This window comes from Eubalaena glacialis, chromosome 16 (genome assembly GCF_028564815.1).
Source record: "Eubalaena glacialis isolate mEubGla1 chromosome 16, mEubGla1.1.hap2.+ XY, whole genome shotgun sequence".
Taxonomy (NCBI): Eukaryota; Metazoa; Chordata; class Mammalia; order Artiodactyla; family Balaenidae; genus Eubalaena; species Eubalaena glacialis.
Genome location: NC_083731.1, coordinates 57,373,814 through 57,389,981, shown reverse-complemented (window position 1 = coordinate 57,389,981; position 16,168 = coordinate 57,373,814). Strand labels below are relative to the sequence as shown.

Below are 16,168 nucleotides of genomic sequence, written 5' to 3'. Positions count from 1 at the left end.
TTGGCACAGGGGTAGGTAAGCACTCTATAAATGTGCAGTCTTTAATACAGGTATTATGAATCACATCATAATACTTGCTAGGAATCTTAACTGAACACAGCAGGCTAAGAAAACAAGGAGAGGAAAATAAAAAGATGGAGATGGGAGAGGGGAAAAGCTCACAAGTCACCGATACCAACAGAAACCATAAGCCAGGGAAATTGTGTAAGAAAAGCCATGAAAGCATGAAGAGATCAACTATTCAGTAAACCCATAGCTAAAGCTGAACTTGTTTCTCACCTTCCAATCTAACTGGTAATAGCAATAATCAAATTCCTTAATCAGGGAGCGTAGATGTTACGAGGTCAAGAACAAGAGAAAGCTTTTCTTGTGATGTGTAACTGAGAAGAATTTGTTGTAAGCTGATCAATAAAGCACTATTACTATGGCTCACTTCTTAAGACAGAGCTCTGTTATACACAACATTGAATACATATGCTGTAAGAAAATTTAAACTATGGAACAACCTGGAAGAAAAAAAATCTCTAAGCTTACTCAATTTTCATCTCCTCTAAAATTATATTTAGATAGAAGCATTTCAAAATAATTAATGACATCCGAGTTATGTCTATTCCTAATATAATGATTTTCCCTTTATATAAAGCAGTCTCACTTTTCTCTTCCTTTAGTCAGCTTTCAAAAAAGAAAAATGCAAAGAAATATTTAAATAGTTAAAGGTAAAGATTTTAGTGGCAATTCCAAGCAATGCTCAATATATATACTGTCATATGCAGGTATTTATACTGAATGAATATTAGGTTTAAATAATATTTTGATGTTCCATTTCATCAGTTTGAGAAAGCACAGGTTTACAACATAATTTTGCTGTTAAACAAAATTCTTCAGTTGAATTTGCAGATCAGAGAAAATTAGCATTTGGATTTAGTTCAGAGGCTGAGTTGAGCTCAGTTCACTCTGGGTTTGGGGTTGATGGTTCAGTTTAAGTTCTTGACAATGAGCACATCAAAATAAAAAATAAGTAATGTCATCAGGGCTGACATTTAAGAATAAGTGTTCAGGCAGATTATATGTTCTGAAAAAACAAACTCACTTTACAGAGGGAGCTAAGGTTAAATCCGAAGGTTTGAGCATTCCGGGAGCCAGCGTTCATGTAGTTTCCCATTAGCAACACAAGTTCCAGCAACTTGCTAAAGCTCCTGCTCTTCTTCATCTCTTCGCAGGCAGCACTGACAGCCATGATGTCAGGTTTGATGTTGTTCACCTGCTCTTCAAACTGAAGCTTAAAGAGAATAGCACTGAGCCGTGGCCGTAGTCTCTTCACATTGCTCATCTGATTGAAAAGAAAATAGCAGATTTCCTTTAAAATGCATGGTATACTTTAGTAATGTGCGGCTGCAAGGAATCTGGGATGATTTATTGGTATGACAGTACGGAAAAAGCAATATATCCCCTAAAACTGAGAGCAGGAAGAGGGAAAAGCCCTGCGTGTTTTTGTGAGGAAACCTGAGTCATCACTCAAAGAAAACATTAAAAATTTAGATGCTCAGAAGTGAAGACCCAACACAGCCAAAAATAAATAAATTAATTAATTAATTAAATCCATGTTTAAAAAAAAAAATTTAGATGTTCGATGAAAAGAGAGCTTTACTTAAATGGCAAAGTTTAAGTAATAAAGTACATATATCTTTTTTTTAAAAAAACTGAATTTTTAAAAGGTAACAGGATACAGAGGCAACAAATTACAAAGCATTCATAGCACTGCTTTCATTTTTGTTCAATACTGAAATATGCTGGGTCATGTTTAAAACATATTCAGAAAGGTCTAAAGAGGGTTTGTTTCTTCAAATGGCAATTGCTGTCCACAGGAGCCCTGCTGACTAACAGTATGTGTTAGATTGAAGGAGAGTAAATAGGTCCCAATTTGTGCTAAATTGACTTTCTTCAGAAACACAGGACAGCAGAATGACTCCTGACACATGCTAAATTAGCAGAGTCAGAGTTAGAAAACATGGGCAGAGCAGGAGACAGAAGCGGTGCAAAGCCACAGGTCTGCCACGTGCCAGGTTAGCCCCATTTGGGACTCTGCGTTTCCTTACTGGGTATATAGGGGGTTGAAAATGTTGAAAGAAAAAAAGGGCTAGAGGGTCAGCAAGTTCTTGCCTTAAATTTACCCCCGAAACCATGTGCTAGCAACACACGTGAGGCGGAAGAGCCTGAAGGCTGGAGACATACCACATTTAAGTTAGATGTGGATTCCTTGACCAAACATGTTAGGAATTTGAGAGAAAAACAAATACCATATGCTAACACATATATATGGAATCTAAGAAAGAAAAAAAAAAAAAAAAAAAGGTCATGAAGAACCTAGGGGTAAGACGGGAATAAAGACACAGACCTACTAGAGAATGGACTTGAGGATATGGGGAGGGGGAAGGGTAAGCTGTGACAAAGTGAGAGAGTGGCATGGACATATATACACTACCAAACCAAACGTAAAATAGATAGCTAGTGGGAAGCAGCCGCATAGCACAGGGAGATCAGCTCTGTGCTTTGTGACCACCTAGAGGGGTGGGAGGGAGGGAGACGCAAGAGGGAAGAGATATGGGAACATATGTATATGTATAAGTGATTCACTTTGTTATAAAGCAGAAACTAACACACCATTGTAAAGCAATTATACTCCAATAAAGATGTTTAAAAAAAAAACAAAAACAGATTGATGGGGCAGCAGCGGTAAAACAGGTGAACTTGAACAACGATTATAAACATCAAAAGCACTTTGAGGCAAGGTCAGGAAAAAAAAGTGACAGAACATGATAGGATCAAAATAGGGAATAGTTCTGTTAATCACTGACCCTGAAAAGCTAAAAAACAATGCCACATGAAGCTTATAGGATTTCTGTTAAAAACTATCTGCTCATAATATAACGATTGTTATTTAAAATAAAATGTACCATACAAAAGCCTGAACTTATTAGATTCCAATAGGATACTACAGATACTGCCTTAATGACTTAACAACATAACCCAGTTTACTCATCTAACAAAATCGGAGCAATAAAAAGCTCTCAGTAGATACCTCTGAGAGAATATCTTCAGAGGAACCAAGTTCTTACAGTCACTAAATAGTTTCTCAGCAAATAATATATCTAATTTACATATAGCATTCTCCCCAGCAACTTGACGTGTTAAATGCTTATGTGTATGCAACCAAGATTCTAAAAGCTCAACTAATATAATTAGTAAGAAGTCTCCTCTACAAAGTATTCTAAGGAATGTCTTAAAATTCCTTGAATTCAAGAAACGTCTTCAAAATCCCATCTAGAGAAAATAAATTTTTTTCTCCTAGAAGAGAGTAAAGAAACTGTAAGCTCAAAAATGACATTTTTTTAAAGTACAAAGAAACATTACTAATAATGGCTTTATAAAATAAATTTTAGTAATATAAAAATTTATGAAAGACAAAGTGAGACCTTATTAGAATACCAATTCTTAGTGGGCACAAATCATTGTTTGGACATTGTATGTCTAGCACACAAAGTAGAGGTAAGCAGTGATTACTTCTGATAAAGTCATTTCATTTGTTTTAAAATGCTCCCAAATGGACTCACTTACCTGGAATTTGTACCCTTACTTAAATATTACAAATGTAATATTTGTACATATTCATATTATACTGGACCAATGCTGTACCATGCTCTGTTACATTTAATTTATCCTTTAGAATACTAAGACATATAAGGGAGCACTCACATGAGCACATACAGTTATGGCCATTCAGAAGGTGTATGATGGGCCCACGGCATCTCTGCTTTCAGCCTATGCCCTCATTCATGATTATGAAATCAGGTATTTGGTACTTTGCAATAAACAAGAGAAGAATTCTCCAGTACCCCATGCAAAACATTAGTATTGCAAAATATATTAATTTTAACATATATTAATGTACTACTTCATGTGCAAAGAGAAAAAAGACTACTTAAATGCCTACATTAAACTACGCCGAAGTATGTTAAAGCTTTCCTGCTGACAAGCTAACCATATATAGCCAGTACAAAGTAATTAATTTTCCTAGAAAAATATAACCTAGATTTGTATGAGTAATGAGTCTACCTGGCACTAGGGACAGGTACCTTGAAAAAATAGAGTAAGTCTATGATGTAATGCAGAACAAAGTGCTATGAGTTTATCAGATACCCTGAAAAGGCAAGTCAGGAAGGGTAACCTAAACAGATCTTTGAACACCTTTTTAAATTAGATGTCCTTTTCATATTGTTCTTTCTTCCAAATTCTGAAAAGTTAGTATTTTGGCTGATAAGAAACAAATGCATTTTAGTGAACAAAATTACTGCACTGGAAAGGAATTTGAGAGACCACCAGAACTAGATCCTGTACAGGGTCTACCATTTAGCCTACGCTAATCCCCTAGGCCAAATGGCTGCCCATTTTATTTTACAAATAACAACAACAAAAAAAAGTCAATGAAAGCTAATGTTCTAACATCTAAATCTTGTAATCTGTGAAGATAATAGCAGAGTTATTTTTCTCACTGGGCAAATCAAACTCTATTTCTTCAGATGGGATCAAAGAAAAAAGGTAAAAAGAGGGAAAATATATATATTGTTTAAATCCTGAAGAATGTTTCTTCACCCCCTCACATATTCTATCAACACTAGACATTTGCTGGGACTTCCCTGGTGGTCCAGTGGTTAAGAGTCGGCCTTCCAATGCAGGGGACGTGGGTTCGATCCCTGGTCAGGGAACTGGGATCCCAAGTGCCGCAGGGCAACTAAGCCTGTGCACTGTGGAGCCCACGTGCCACAACTGGGGAGCCCACGTGCCACAACTAAGACCCGATGCAGACAAATGAATAAATATCTAAAAAAATAAAAACAAAAAAAACACTGGACATTTGCATTCTGTTTGCTTGCCCAAGAAACTAGAACTATGACTTGTCTGCAAAAGACTAGACTGAATGCATAAATGGAGTGCTATGATGTTCAAATAATATTCTCAATGGTAACAGAAAGTCATAAAAAAAAAGATGAAGAAAGGAAGGGTTACTGCAAAAGTTTAACTGTAAGATAGTTAATAATTAGAATGTTAGAAGAAATTAGAATTCATTTTTACAGAGGTATCCTTTACATTTATTATTACAGAGTCCTAGCAATGTAAACACATAGCACCAAAATCTGACAATAATGAGTTATAGTCTGAAGATCAACCTAAAGGCATAAAAAAGAAAGTAAAAATATTTTGGTTTTATTACTATTTTTTGAAAGCAGGCAGCAGTACTCCGGCAACCACCCCATCACACCACCACAGATGTCATGTGCCAGAATGAAAAAACCTTAAGAACAGTGACTGGATAAAATCAACAAACAATATCCAGAACACTAAGGGTAATTTTTATTTCAAAATTTTGTTTGTTGGCAATATACATGTTGTTGGAGCAGGTACAAAGTAAGATGAAAAGACCTTTAGAAAATCCGTGAACCAACAAGCATTGATTGACTGGGTGCCCACTCAGTGCTGCAAAAGGCACAGAAGTGGTGGTTGCTGCCCTTGTATCACTGAATTCTCTCCATCTGTCTTAAAGGGCAAAAAGGAGAAAAAGTGTTCAGGGAGATGTAATCTCCCATAATCTCACTATGGTTATCTTTTTCTCATATAATTTTAATTTTATCCATTATTTCACGGGGGGAAAAAACAGAATCCATCTGACATTTTTACACCAACTACACTTAACACTATATCCTCTTTATTCAGTTTCTTTTATAAATATGAGATTTTCAGGAGCCAACTTATTCAAAACTTGTTGGGTTTTCCCCCACTTCTTGCCTGCAGCCTCGTGTAGGCGCACCTCAAAAGAAATTTGAGAACATCCTCTATATCTTCATTATTCTTCCCTAAGGTTGTGGTAAGACTAATTAATCATTCAACTTTCCTTCTAATACAAGTAACCTGCTGATTGAAAAGCTACTAGCTTGAGTTTTACTTGATTTACTACTCTAAACCTTTACGTTATACATGTTGTAAATACATAATTATAAGGAATAATGGGACGGCGTTTCTGTAAGGTTAAATGACTCCTTCAAGGTCACAGGGACAATAGGGCATGAGCCTAGAGCTAACTTGCTGCCAGCTAACTGTGCATGCCACTCAGAGAATCACAACGTGGAAATTAATAACCGCAACTTAAAAGCCACCTGATACTCAAACTATCAATACTTCTACAATGTTTTCCTATGAGTAGGAACAGACTTTAATTTCCCCACGGTAGTTATTAGACAAAACACTATGGAGACAGGTTGACCTGCTGTGAGCTCTGCCTGCTACTACTTCATATTTCTTTCTTTCTTCTTGGTATACCTAACTACCCCTGTATGTTTCCAGATCCACTTTTGTTGTCTCGTTACACTGCACTCTCCACTCTTATTTCCATATTTGCTAATTCTTCCACTCCCTGTAAGAGAGGTGTGAGAAGCAAGGAGACTGTGGAAAAACGAGTGCATCTTTGTGAAAGACAAGACTAGAGAAAACGACAAAGGGTTGAGGGAGAAAAGTGACATCTGAGAAAGGAAGGTGATCTAACAACAGACTTAAGACACTTAGGAAAAAGTTTTGAACTTGATTTTTCTAATTAAACTATATGAAAAATGTCTTCCTTTACTGTTAGCTGGCCAATATTTTCATAATCTCCAGAATTCTCAGAAAAAAAAGTTCATTTCACTTTAGGAAAGGCATCAAAAACATAGCTATTCAAGTGCCTTATGCCTGGGTAGTGCTCGGAATATCAAGAGTATTTTTAAAATAAATGTGCCCTTATGATAATAAAACTCATAAGCTAAAATTATTTTTTTAAAACTACACAACAGCAAAGTACATTTTTTGTACTTTGCTGTGGCAAAGTCGCATTTTTTATATTTTTCCAAAGGAGCAAGGTAAAGCCAAGAATTATACCAAAAAAAAAAAAAAAAAAAAATTAAAAGGATAAAATGTATATTCCTCCAGGTAGTCAAGAAATAGACAATTAGCTATAGACATCAGATATGCTTTCTCTTTGTCTACAAATGCTTATCAATTCTGGACCACAAAGGATTTCACAGGAGGTCCAAATGAGTTCTGCAGATACTCAGGATCTGAAAGTGGTAAAGTTAGAGAGCGAGAGACTTCTTATTTAATTTGGCAGTCTTAGCAAACACTCAACACATAAGTTTCATATCTGATGAATTAAAAAGCTGGCATAAAACCCAGAACCTTTCTGGTGTCTTAAATTCATTCATGTCTGCTTCCAGACAATCCCCACCCTAACATAGGAAACCAATGTTTTGATTGCTATCACTATAACTAAGTTTTGCCTGTTCTTGAAATTTATATAAATGAAACTTTCAGGAAACACTTTTGGTGTCTGGCATCTTTCACTCAATAAAATGACTTTGAGATTCACACATATGTTAGTATGATTGAGTACTGTTCCTTTTTATTAATGAGCAATATTTCATTGCAAGAATACACCAATATTTGTTTAGCCTCTTTCCTAAACCAAAAAGTTGATGGACTTTTTGGTTTCTTCCCAGTTTGGGGCTGTGTAGTGGGTTGGAATGAATAAGCACTGGAAGGATAAGTCCTAAACCAGGTACCTGTGAAGGTGACCTTATGTAGAAATAGGGTCTTTACAGATGTAATTAAGTTAAAGATCCCCAGGTGAGATCATGCAGGATTCAGGGAGATCCCTAAATCTAATGCCATGTCATTTTACAAGAAAGGAGAAAGTCACACACAGGAGAAGGCAATGTGAAGACTGTGAAGATGGAGGCAGAGACTGGAGTGATGCTAAAAGTCAAGAAATACCAAAGGCTACAAGCAGCTACCAGACGCTAAGAGAGAGGCATGGAACAGATTCTTCCTCCGAGTCTCCAGAAGGAACCAACCGTGCCAACAGCTTGATGTAGGACTTTTGGTCTCCAGAAATATGACAGAATAAATTACTGTTGTTTTAAATCACTAACGTTGTGGACATTTGTTATGGCAGCCCAGGGAAACTAATACAGGATATTATGAATATTCTTGTATGAGTCTTTTCATTTCCATTAAATAGTATAGTGTAAATGCATACTTAACCTTATAAGAAATTGTCAAACTTTTTACAAAGTGGCTTATGACACTTTACACCCCCTTTGCCAATGTTATGCTTTATTCTTGAAGCTTTTATTTTATCTTTGCACATTTAGGTCTATATTCCATCCCTCATTAACTGTTCTGCGTGGTGTGATGAAGGAGTTGAGATTCATTTTAGTCAATAGAATATCCAAGTTTTGCAGCATCATTTGGTACAAAGAAGTTCCTTTCTCTACTCACTAGCCTTAAAGTCTTTGTTGAAAAATCAATTGATGGTATCTTTGTGAATCTATTTCTATACTTTTAAGAAAAACATTTATATATCCTTAAGCCAAAACCTTACTGTCTTGATGTCATATCAGTAGTCTAGGTCCTCCAAGTTTGTTCTTTTTCAAAATTGATTTTGTCCATTCCAGGTCCTTTGCATGCCATATGAATTTTTGTGATATCTTGTCAGTTACTATTATAAGACCTGCTGGGATTGATTGAGAATGTGTATCGTATGTGTATTAGGAATCTATAGATCATTTGAGGGAAAAATGAGATCTTAACAAATTGAGTCTTCCACTCTAGGAGCATGGTATGTATCACCATTTATTTACAACTTCTTCAAGTTCCCTCAGCAATAATTTGTAGTTTGCAGTGTAGAAAATTTGCACATGTTCAGTGAAATGCATCCTTAAGTATTTTACATTTTTTGATGCTATTGAAAATAGTACTATTTTTATTTCGCTTTCCGATATATCATTGTTTATAGAGAAAAATACAACTGATTTTGGTACAGTGACTATTTTGTGACCTTCTAACAAAGTTTACTACAGATTTCTTACGTATTTACATAGATAATAAGTTCACTTACATCATTTCCAATGTACAGGCCTTTTATCTCATTTTCTTTTATTACACGAGTTAGAACATATATTATAATGCAGAAAAGTGATAAAAATAGATATCCTTGCCTGGTTTCCAATCATAAATGACAAAGAATTTAATCTTTTCCAACTAAGTATGAGGATAGCTCCATGTCTTCCATAGATGTCCTTTATCAGGTCGAGAAAGTTTCCTTCTATTTCTACTTGTTAAGAGTTTTTATATATCATAAACAAGATACAATTCTGTCAAATGCTTTTTATTTTGAATCTAGATAATTATATGATTTTTCTCCCTATTTTCTGATAATATGGTCAACTACATTAATTAATTTTCAAATGTTAAACCAACCTTGCACAGCTTGGTAATGACACAGAGCTTTTTAGGCACTGCACTATTTGATACAAAAATGTTTTGACAATTTTTGTATATATGTTTATGTATTATATGGGTCTCTAATTTTCTGTAGTAGATTCCCTTCTTTGATTCCTGATGCAAATATGAGAATTTAGTTTTCTTTTTCAGTGCTTTCATTTTCATTAGGTTTAAAATTATTTCTTCTTTGACCCACAAATAATTTAAAACTGTTATCCAATTTTCAAACAGTGAGAGATGTTCTATTATTGTTGTTGTCCAATTTAATTCCAATTTACATAGAAAACATACTCTACAAGATTTCAGTCTTTTGAAAATTACTGAGACTTATTTTATGTTCCCATATGGTCTACCTTGGTGAATGTTCCACGTGTATTTGAAACGAATGTATATTCTGCAGTTATATAGGCAATGTTCTATAAATACCAATTAGAATAAGCTGGTTGATAGAACTGTCTTGATTTTCTAATTATTTCCTGATTTGTTTCTTGATCTACTTTTTCTAGAATTTACTGAAAGGGGGCATTAAAGTCTCATTATGATTGTGAAGTTATCTGTTTCTCCATTTAATTCTACAGGTTTTGCTTCATGAATTTTAATGTTCTTTATTAGGTGCATGCATATTTAAGATGATTGTTTCTTGTAAATTACTCCTTGTATCCTTGTGTAATGCCTCTATTTCTTATAATATGATTTGTCTTGAAATATACAGTCTCTGAAATATACAAAGCTATGCTACTTTTCTTATTGTCTAGTATCTGTTTTCCATTTGTCCTTTCTGATTTTTACCTCTCTTTTATCCCTTCCTGCTTTTGTGTTTATCAAGCAATTTTTAGTATTCCACTGTATTTCTTCTACTGGTTTCTTAACTATATCTCTTTACTATATTTTTGCTGGTTGCTCTAGGACTACCAATATGCATCTTTATGTAGTCTATTTAGAGTGACTATTAAGTCAGTATTGTGCCGGTTCATAGGTTTCATTTCCTGCCTCCCCCTTCCAGCATTTCACTCACACTTCCCACCTTCTGGTTCATTTCATGTGTGTTATAATGTTACAACAGCATAATTCCATTTGTCCTACCCAATCATTTGTGCTACTATCATATCTTTTACTTCTATATACATATAAACCTTATCCTGCGATGTTATTTTTTTAATTATTAGTTTTAAGTAAATTATGAGAAGAAAGAAAACATAGTTCATTGATTATTTCACATGGTTTCCATTCCTTTTTGTGGATATCACTTTTCATCTAGTATCATTTCCATTTGGCCTGCAGGTCAACTTTAGCATTTCTTGTAGGGCAGGTCTGATGGTCACAAACTCTCTGTTTTCACAGAACTGAAAATGTATTTATTTTACCCTATTTTGGGAAGGGTATCTACTAAATGGAGAATTTTGAGTTTACAGAGTTTCTTTATTTCAACATTTAAAATACACCCTTCTGTTGACTTCTGCTTTCCATTATTTCTGCAAGGTCAGCTAAATCTCTCTCCTTGTTTTCTTATATGTTTTCCCCTCCTCAAATCACTTTCATGACTTTCTCTTTGTCTTTGTCTTTCAGCAGTTTGACTGGAATGTGCCAAAATGTCTTTCTCTTTATATTTATCCTGACTGGGGTTTGCTGAGGTTCTTGAACCCTAAGTTTATATTTTCCACTCAATTTGGCATTTCTTGGCCCTTATTTCTTCAAATATTTTGCCAGCCACAATCTCACTTTCTTCTCCTTTTGGGACTACAATTACAGGTGTTTTAGACTGTTTATCTCCAATATACTATTAACCCATATACTGAATATTTTAATTCAGTTATTGAACTTTTCAGTTTGAGAATTCCCATATGGCAAATTTTTATAGTTTTCATTTCCCTGCAAAGATTCCTTAATTAAGATCATGTTTTCCTTCAATTCTTAAAAGATAATTTCCTTTAGTTCTTTGAACATATTTATAATATCCACATTAAAGTCTTTGCATTTGAAATCTAAAACCTGGGCCGTCTTGTTTATTTGACTGTTTTTTTTTTCTTTTACAATACATCCTATTTTATTAATCTTTACTTCTTAATTAAATGATGAAATGTTATAACAACTCTTGAGTTGTAATATTCCTTTGAAGAATGTTCCTTTTTGTTTTAGCAGGCAAATCAATCATTGGGTGGTCACCTTAAATTTCTCGGTAGGCTTATTTATAGGCTTAATAGGCTTGAGCTTACACTTTGTTAGTGTGGCTCTGTGGAAAGTGTGAGTTGTTTCTCTAGCCCCTCTAACTTCGTAGGACTCATTCTTCCCAGAGAAGCCTGTAGACTCGATTATAGGTTTTCTTAGGGTGAGTCTAGAGTAGGTACTCCTTTAGGATGTTGGGCTTCTTTCCTAAGGTATAACCTTTCCAGTTGTTTGAGTGAATGCCAAGTAAGCTAATGAGGTGTCAAGAAGCTATCTCTATTCTGGCAGGGCCAGAACTCCAATGCCTCTTAGGAATGTGGACCCCTAGTATCTCTCTTCTACCCTCACCGTGCAGCAGGTGCTATCTGGCAAATCTTGCTCAGCATATGGACAGCTCAGCCTCCAGGCACAGACTCCAGGGAGACTCCCACATAGAAAATTGGAGTCCCTTTCTGCACAGTTCATTCCCCTATAATGGCCTGCCCTGTTTCAGCTGCTATAAATTCTGATCCCTGCTTCTGCGCTCCAGAGAAAACCACACTTTCTGCTCAAACCCCAGCTCTCTGTGCTATTATCGGAAAACTTTCGCCAGACCAAAAGCTGGGCATTCACAAGTTCATGCAGTTTCTATTCTCCCAAAGCTTGCAGTTTTCTTCTACTGGTTGTCTATGGCCTTAAAACGGAGGACCTGAATATTTTATCCATTTTATCATTGTTAGTGGTTTACACAGCTTTTTAAAAATTTATTCCTAAGTATTTTATAGTTTTGTTACTGTAAATGGAATTTTAAAACCTTTTTATTACAATTTCAGTTTTAAGAATACAAAAAACTCTTTACCCAGATTAACCAAGTGTTTCCATTTTGTGTCATTTGCTCCATCATATTCTCTCTCTTCCTCTTCATATATATGTATTATAAAGGAAATACATATGTGTATATATACTATAATACAATACATAAATATTTAGCTAAGGTTATGTCCACCAGTTTTTCCAATCAATGTAAAGTTACAACATCTTCCCTATATAATTAATAAGTTACTTACAGGAAGATGCTTTGAGACTATATAAATATAGTATGTATACAATTTATTTTCATCAAATTTTCACCTTTGTGTTAATGGGGAGAGCCGTTAAGTAGAATACCAGTTATAGTATTTAGTGAACTTTATTAAAAATGCACTTTACAGACCTTTCTAGATGGCATCAAGAATGAGATATAAAATAAACCAGTCTATATCTACAACAATTACACCTTAAGCCACCACTGCGATAAAACTGCCTAACTCTACAGTAACTTAGTTTCATTAGTCCAGTCTCCCTTTTCCATTATGTTTCCAAAGTAGTCTTAGAAGAGAATATCGAGACCTGTATGATGAGATTTGCAGAATACAGGAAATGCTTCTCAGGCACTAGATGATACTCAGATCTAAAAAGCAACCTTAAAACAATGTTGTTTGCAAAGTGATGAATCATAAGAGACCTTTTTGCTTACAGCTACAAAATGCTTTAGGCTTTATTTCAAATGAATGATGCACGGCTAGTAATTAGTATGTGACTATAATGATGTTTTGTTTTCTTTTTGCAAATGAAACACATTAAGCAGATTGTGCCATAAAATTTCAATACTACATAGATGGTCTAACTAGAAAGCATCATGTTTCTATACCAAAAAACAACAAAAAACAACCATAATTCCTATTACGGACTCAAATGCCCCACTTTTTAGTTGCCTATTTAGAAGATTTAAAATCCCAAAGAAGAAAAAGGAGTAACTGACAAAATTTCCAAACACTTAATTTCAAGTTCAACAGCTCAATAATTTAAGCTCCTACATAAACATACTAAGTAATTTGTACTTATTATTAACTCAAGTTAATCTTTAAATATCAAAAATAAATTTGCTCCAGTGATGAAGCATACAGAAACCAGTGCTAAAAGCAACTTCAAGTACAGTGGGCACCTACGGCAAACAAACACACAAGAGTGACTGCCACCATAAAAAATGAAGGACGTCCTTTAATGTCATAAAACTATGGTTCACAGCTGAGCTGTACTAGTTACTAGTTGAGTGAACAAGTTGCCTCAGCTCTGTAATGGTAATGCCTATTTCTGGAGTTATGTGAGAGTCAGATATAATTACTCATTTATTTATGTATCAGAGTATTTACTGAATACTTATTATGTACCAAACTCTGTTTAAGGCCTTGGGGAATCACACTGAAAATAAGATGACAGGGACCTGGTCCAAATGGCTGTACTAAAGTAAACAGATGGAGAAAGGGAGAGAAAAAGACAGAAAAACAATAAAACAAATAGACAGGATCACTGTAGTTAAGGATAAGTGCTCATGAATAAGTGGGATGATGGTGGGGGACACCAGGATGATGAGCCCTACCACAGGAAAGTGGCACCTGGGCTGAAGCAGAGGTTGCAGCAGGAGTAAGTGCAAATCTGAGGTGGGAGCAAAAAACGAATGTGGCTGAAACACAGTGGACAATGAAGGCAGTGGTAAAATATAAGACTGAAGAAACAGACACAAGATTATCTTACAAATTATAATGAAACTAGAAACCATTAGAATGACCAGAAGGAAATTCCCCTTCTGGCCAAAGATGGAAAAACAGGGACTGGACTTATCTCCCTTCCCCCTGCCGCCCCGAGGCAACAGTTTTCAGGCACTGACTCCAGGCAGTGTGGGATGGTGGTGCCTGAGAAAGGGGAAACAGGTGTGCCCCATGACCGTCCCAGCTTACTGTTTAGAAAGAGTTTCCAAACTGCAGCACAGGGAGAAGGAACCCAGGTGGAGGCAGGAGGTGCCCATGATTGAGAGGGAGGTGAGAGTCTGGGAATGCCAAGGCAGCTAGAGTTCTCAGGACAGAGTATCAGAAAGGAAAGAGTAGCATAGACAGAAAGCTCCAGAGATCTCAAGAGTTTCCCGCTCATGTCTTTAACTGTAGTATCCACCACATGCATATGAGAAAACTACTGAAGGCTGGGGAAAGAATCAGTCAAAAGCACTGGAGGTAATAGTGCCCGATTCTCAGACAAAGCTGGGAACACTTACTTGTTCTCAACAGGCAGAGTGGAAAAACCTCATAATTCATGGGACATTGAGTAGGGTACTCAGAAGGGTATTGCCTTAATTGTGGGGAAAGATAAGTTCTAGACTCAAGGCTACTCTGATACCATGTCACAAAGTTTAAAAACAAGCCATAAAAGTCTGAAACAGTTTCCAAGTAATTTAACTGCCTCCTAAAACAAAGTTCAAGAATATTTATAAGAATACAAAGGTATCTAGAGTACAGCATGGTAAAATTTTTGTTTGGAGCCCAAAGGATCAGGAAAATACAAACAATGAGGAAAAAATTTGATAAAAACAGACCTACAAATGCACAGATGATAGAAATACTAGATGAGAAAGTTTAAAGTTATTATATTTCATATGTTTGAGAAGGTTGAGGAAAGATTAAGGATTTTAAGCAGAGACATGAGAGATATTTTTTCAAAAATACCTGAACTGAATTTCTAGAATAGAAAGCTATGATATCTGAGCTGACTAAATAGGAAAAACAGCAAATTAAACACCATAAAAGAAAAGATTATTGAACTGAAATGCATGTCCAAAATGAAAAAAGAGGAAAAAGAAAATAAAAAGGGCATCAATGAGCTGTGGAACAACTTTAAGAAGCCTAACATATGTGTAATAATAAAATAATATATGTGTAACTTAAGTCTCTGATATAGAGGAGAGAAGGGAGGTATAGAAAAGATATCTGACAAACATAATGGCTAAAAAAATTCCAAATTTAAAGAGAATTATAAACCAACAGATCCAAGAAACTCAATGAAACCCAAGGACAAAAATATGATGAAAACTACACCCGAGGTACATCATAATCAAATTATTCAAAACGAGCGATAAAGAAAGTCTTCAAAAGCAACCAGAGAAAAAAAGAAACATGTACAGAGGAACAAAGTTAAGGGTGATGGCAGATTTCCTGCCCAAATAATTCAAACAAGAAGACAGTGCGGTAACATGTTTAAAGTGCTGAAAGAAAGAACTATCAACTTGGAATTTCATACCCATGAAAACACTTCAAAAGGAAGGTTAAAAAAGACTTCCTCAGACATATAAAAACTGAAAGAATTCATTAGCACTGGAAGAAATGTTACAGGCAATTTTTCAGGCGGAAGAAAGATGATTCCAGATGGAAGATGTACACAACAGAGTGAAGAATGCTGGAGTATGTATATAAAAAAGACAACTGATTTGCTGAAAGTAAAAATAACAACATGTTATGAGTTTAAACATACGCCAAGGTAAGATGTGTGATAACAAGTGCACACAGCCCAAAATGGGAGAACATTGTTGTGAGGTTTCACACCGCACTTAAGGTGGTATCATATCCTTGGAAGGTAGTTAAAAATATGTTATGTAAACCCTAAAGCAACCACAAATGAAACAAAAAGTAATAACTAATTAACCAACAGAAAAATAAAGTTATTAAAATATTCAATCCAAGAGCAAAAGAATACCAAAGAACAGATGAGATAAATAGAAAATAAATAACAAGAAGGGAGATTCAAATCCCACCATATCAATAACCACATTAACAGAAAATGGCCCCTCTAGTTA

General features: G+C 35.2%; 1 protein-coding gene across 2 annotated transcripts in view; it reads right to left on the bottom strand.

Annotated features, from left to right (window-relative positions):
- Positions 1–16,168, bottom strand: part of DIAPH3 (diaphanous related formin 3) — a 571,929-nt gene that overhangs the window by 268,242 nt on the left and 287,519 nt on the right. For both annotated transcript variants that reach the window (XM_061171200.1, XM_061171201.1), the window contains one exon: positions 1,091–1,330. In XM_061171200.1, coding sequence (XP_061027183.1) covers positions 1,091–1,330 — 240 coding nt within the window. The remainder of the gene's footprint in view (positions 1–1,090; positions 1,331–16,168) is intronic.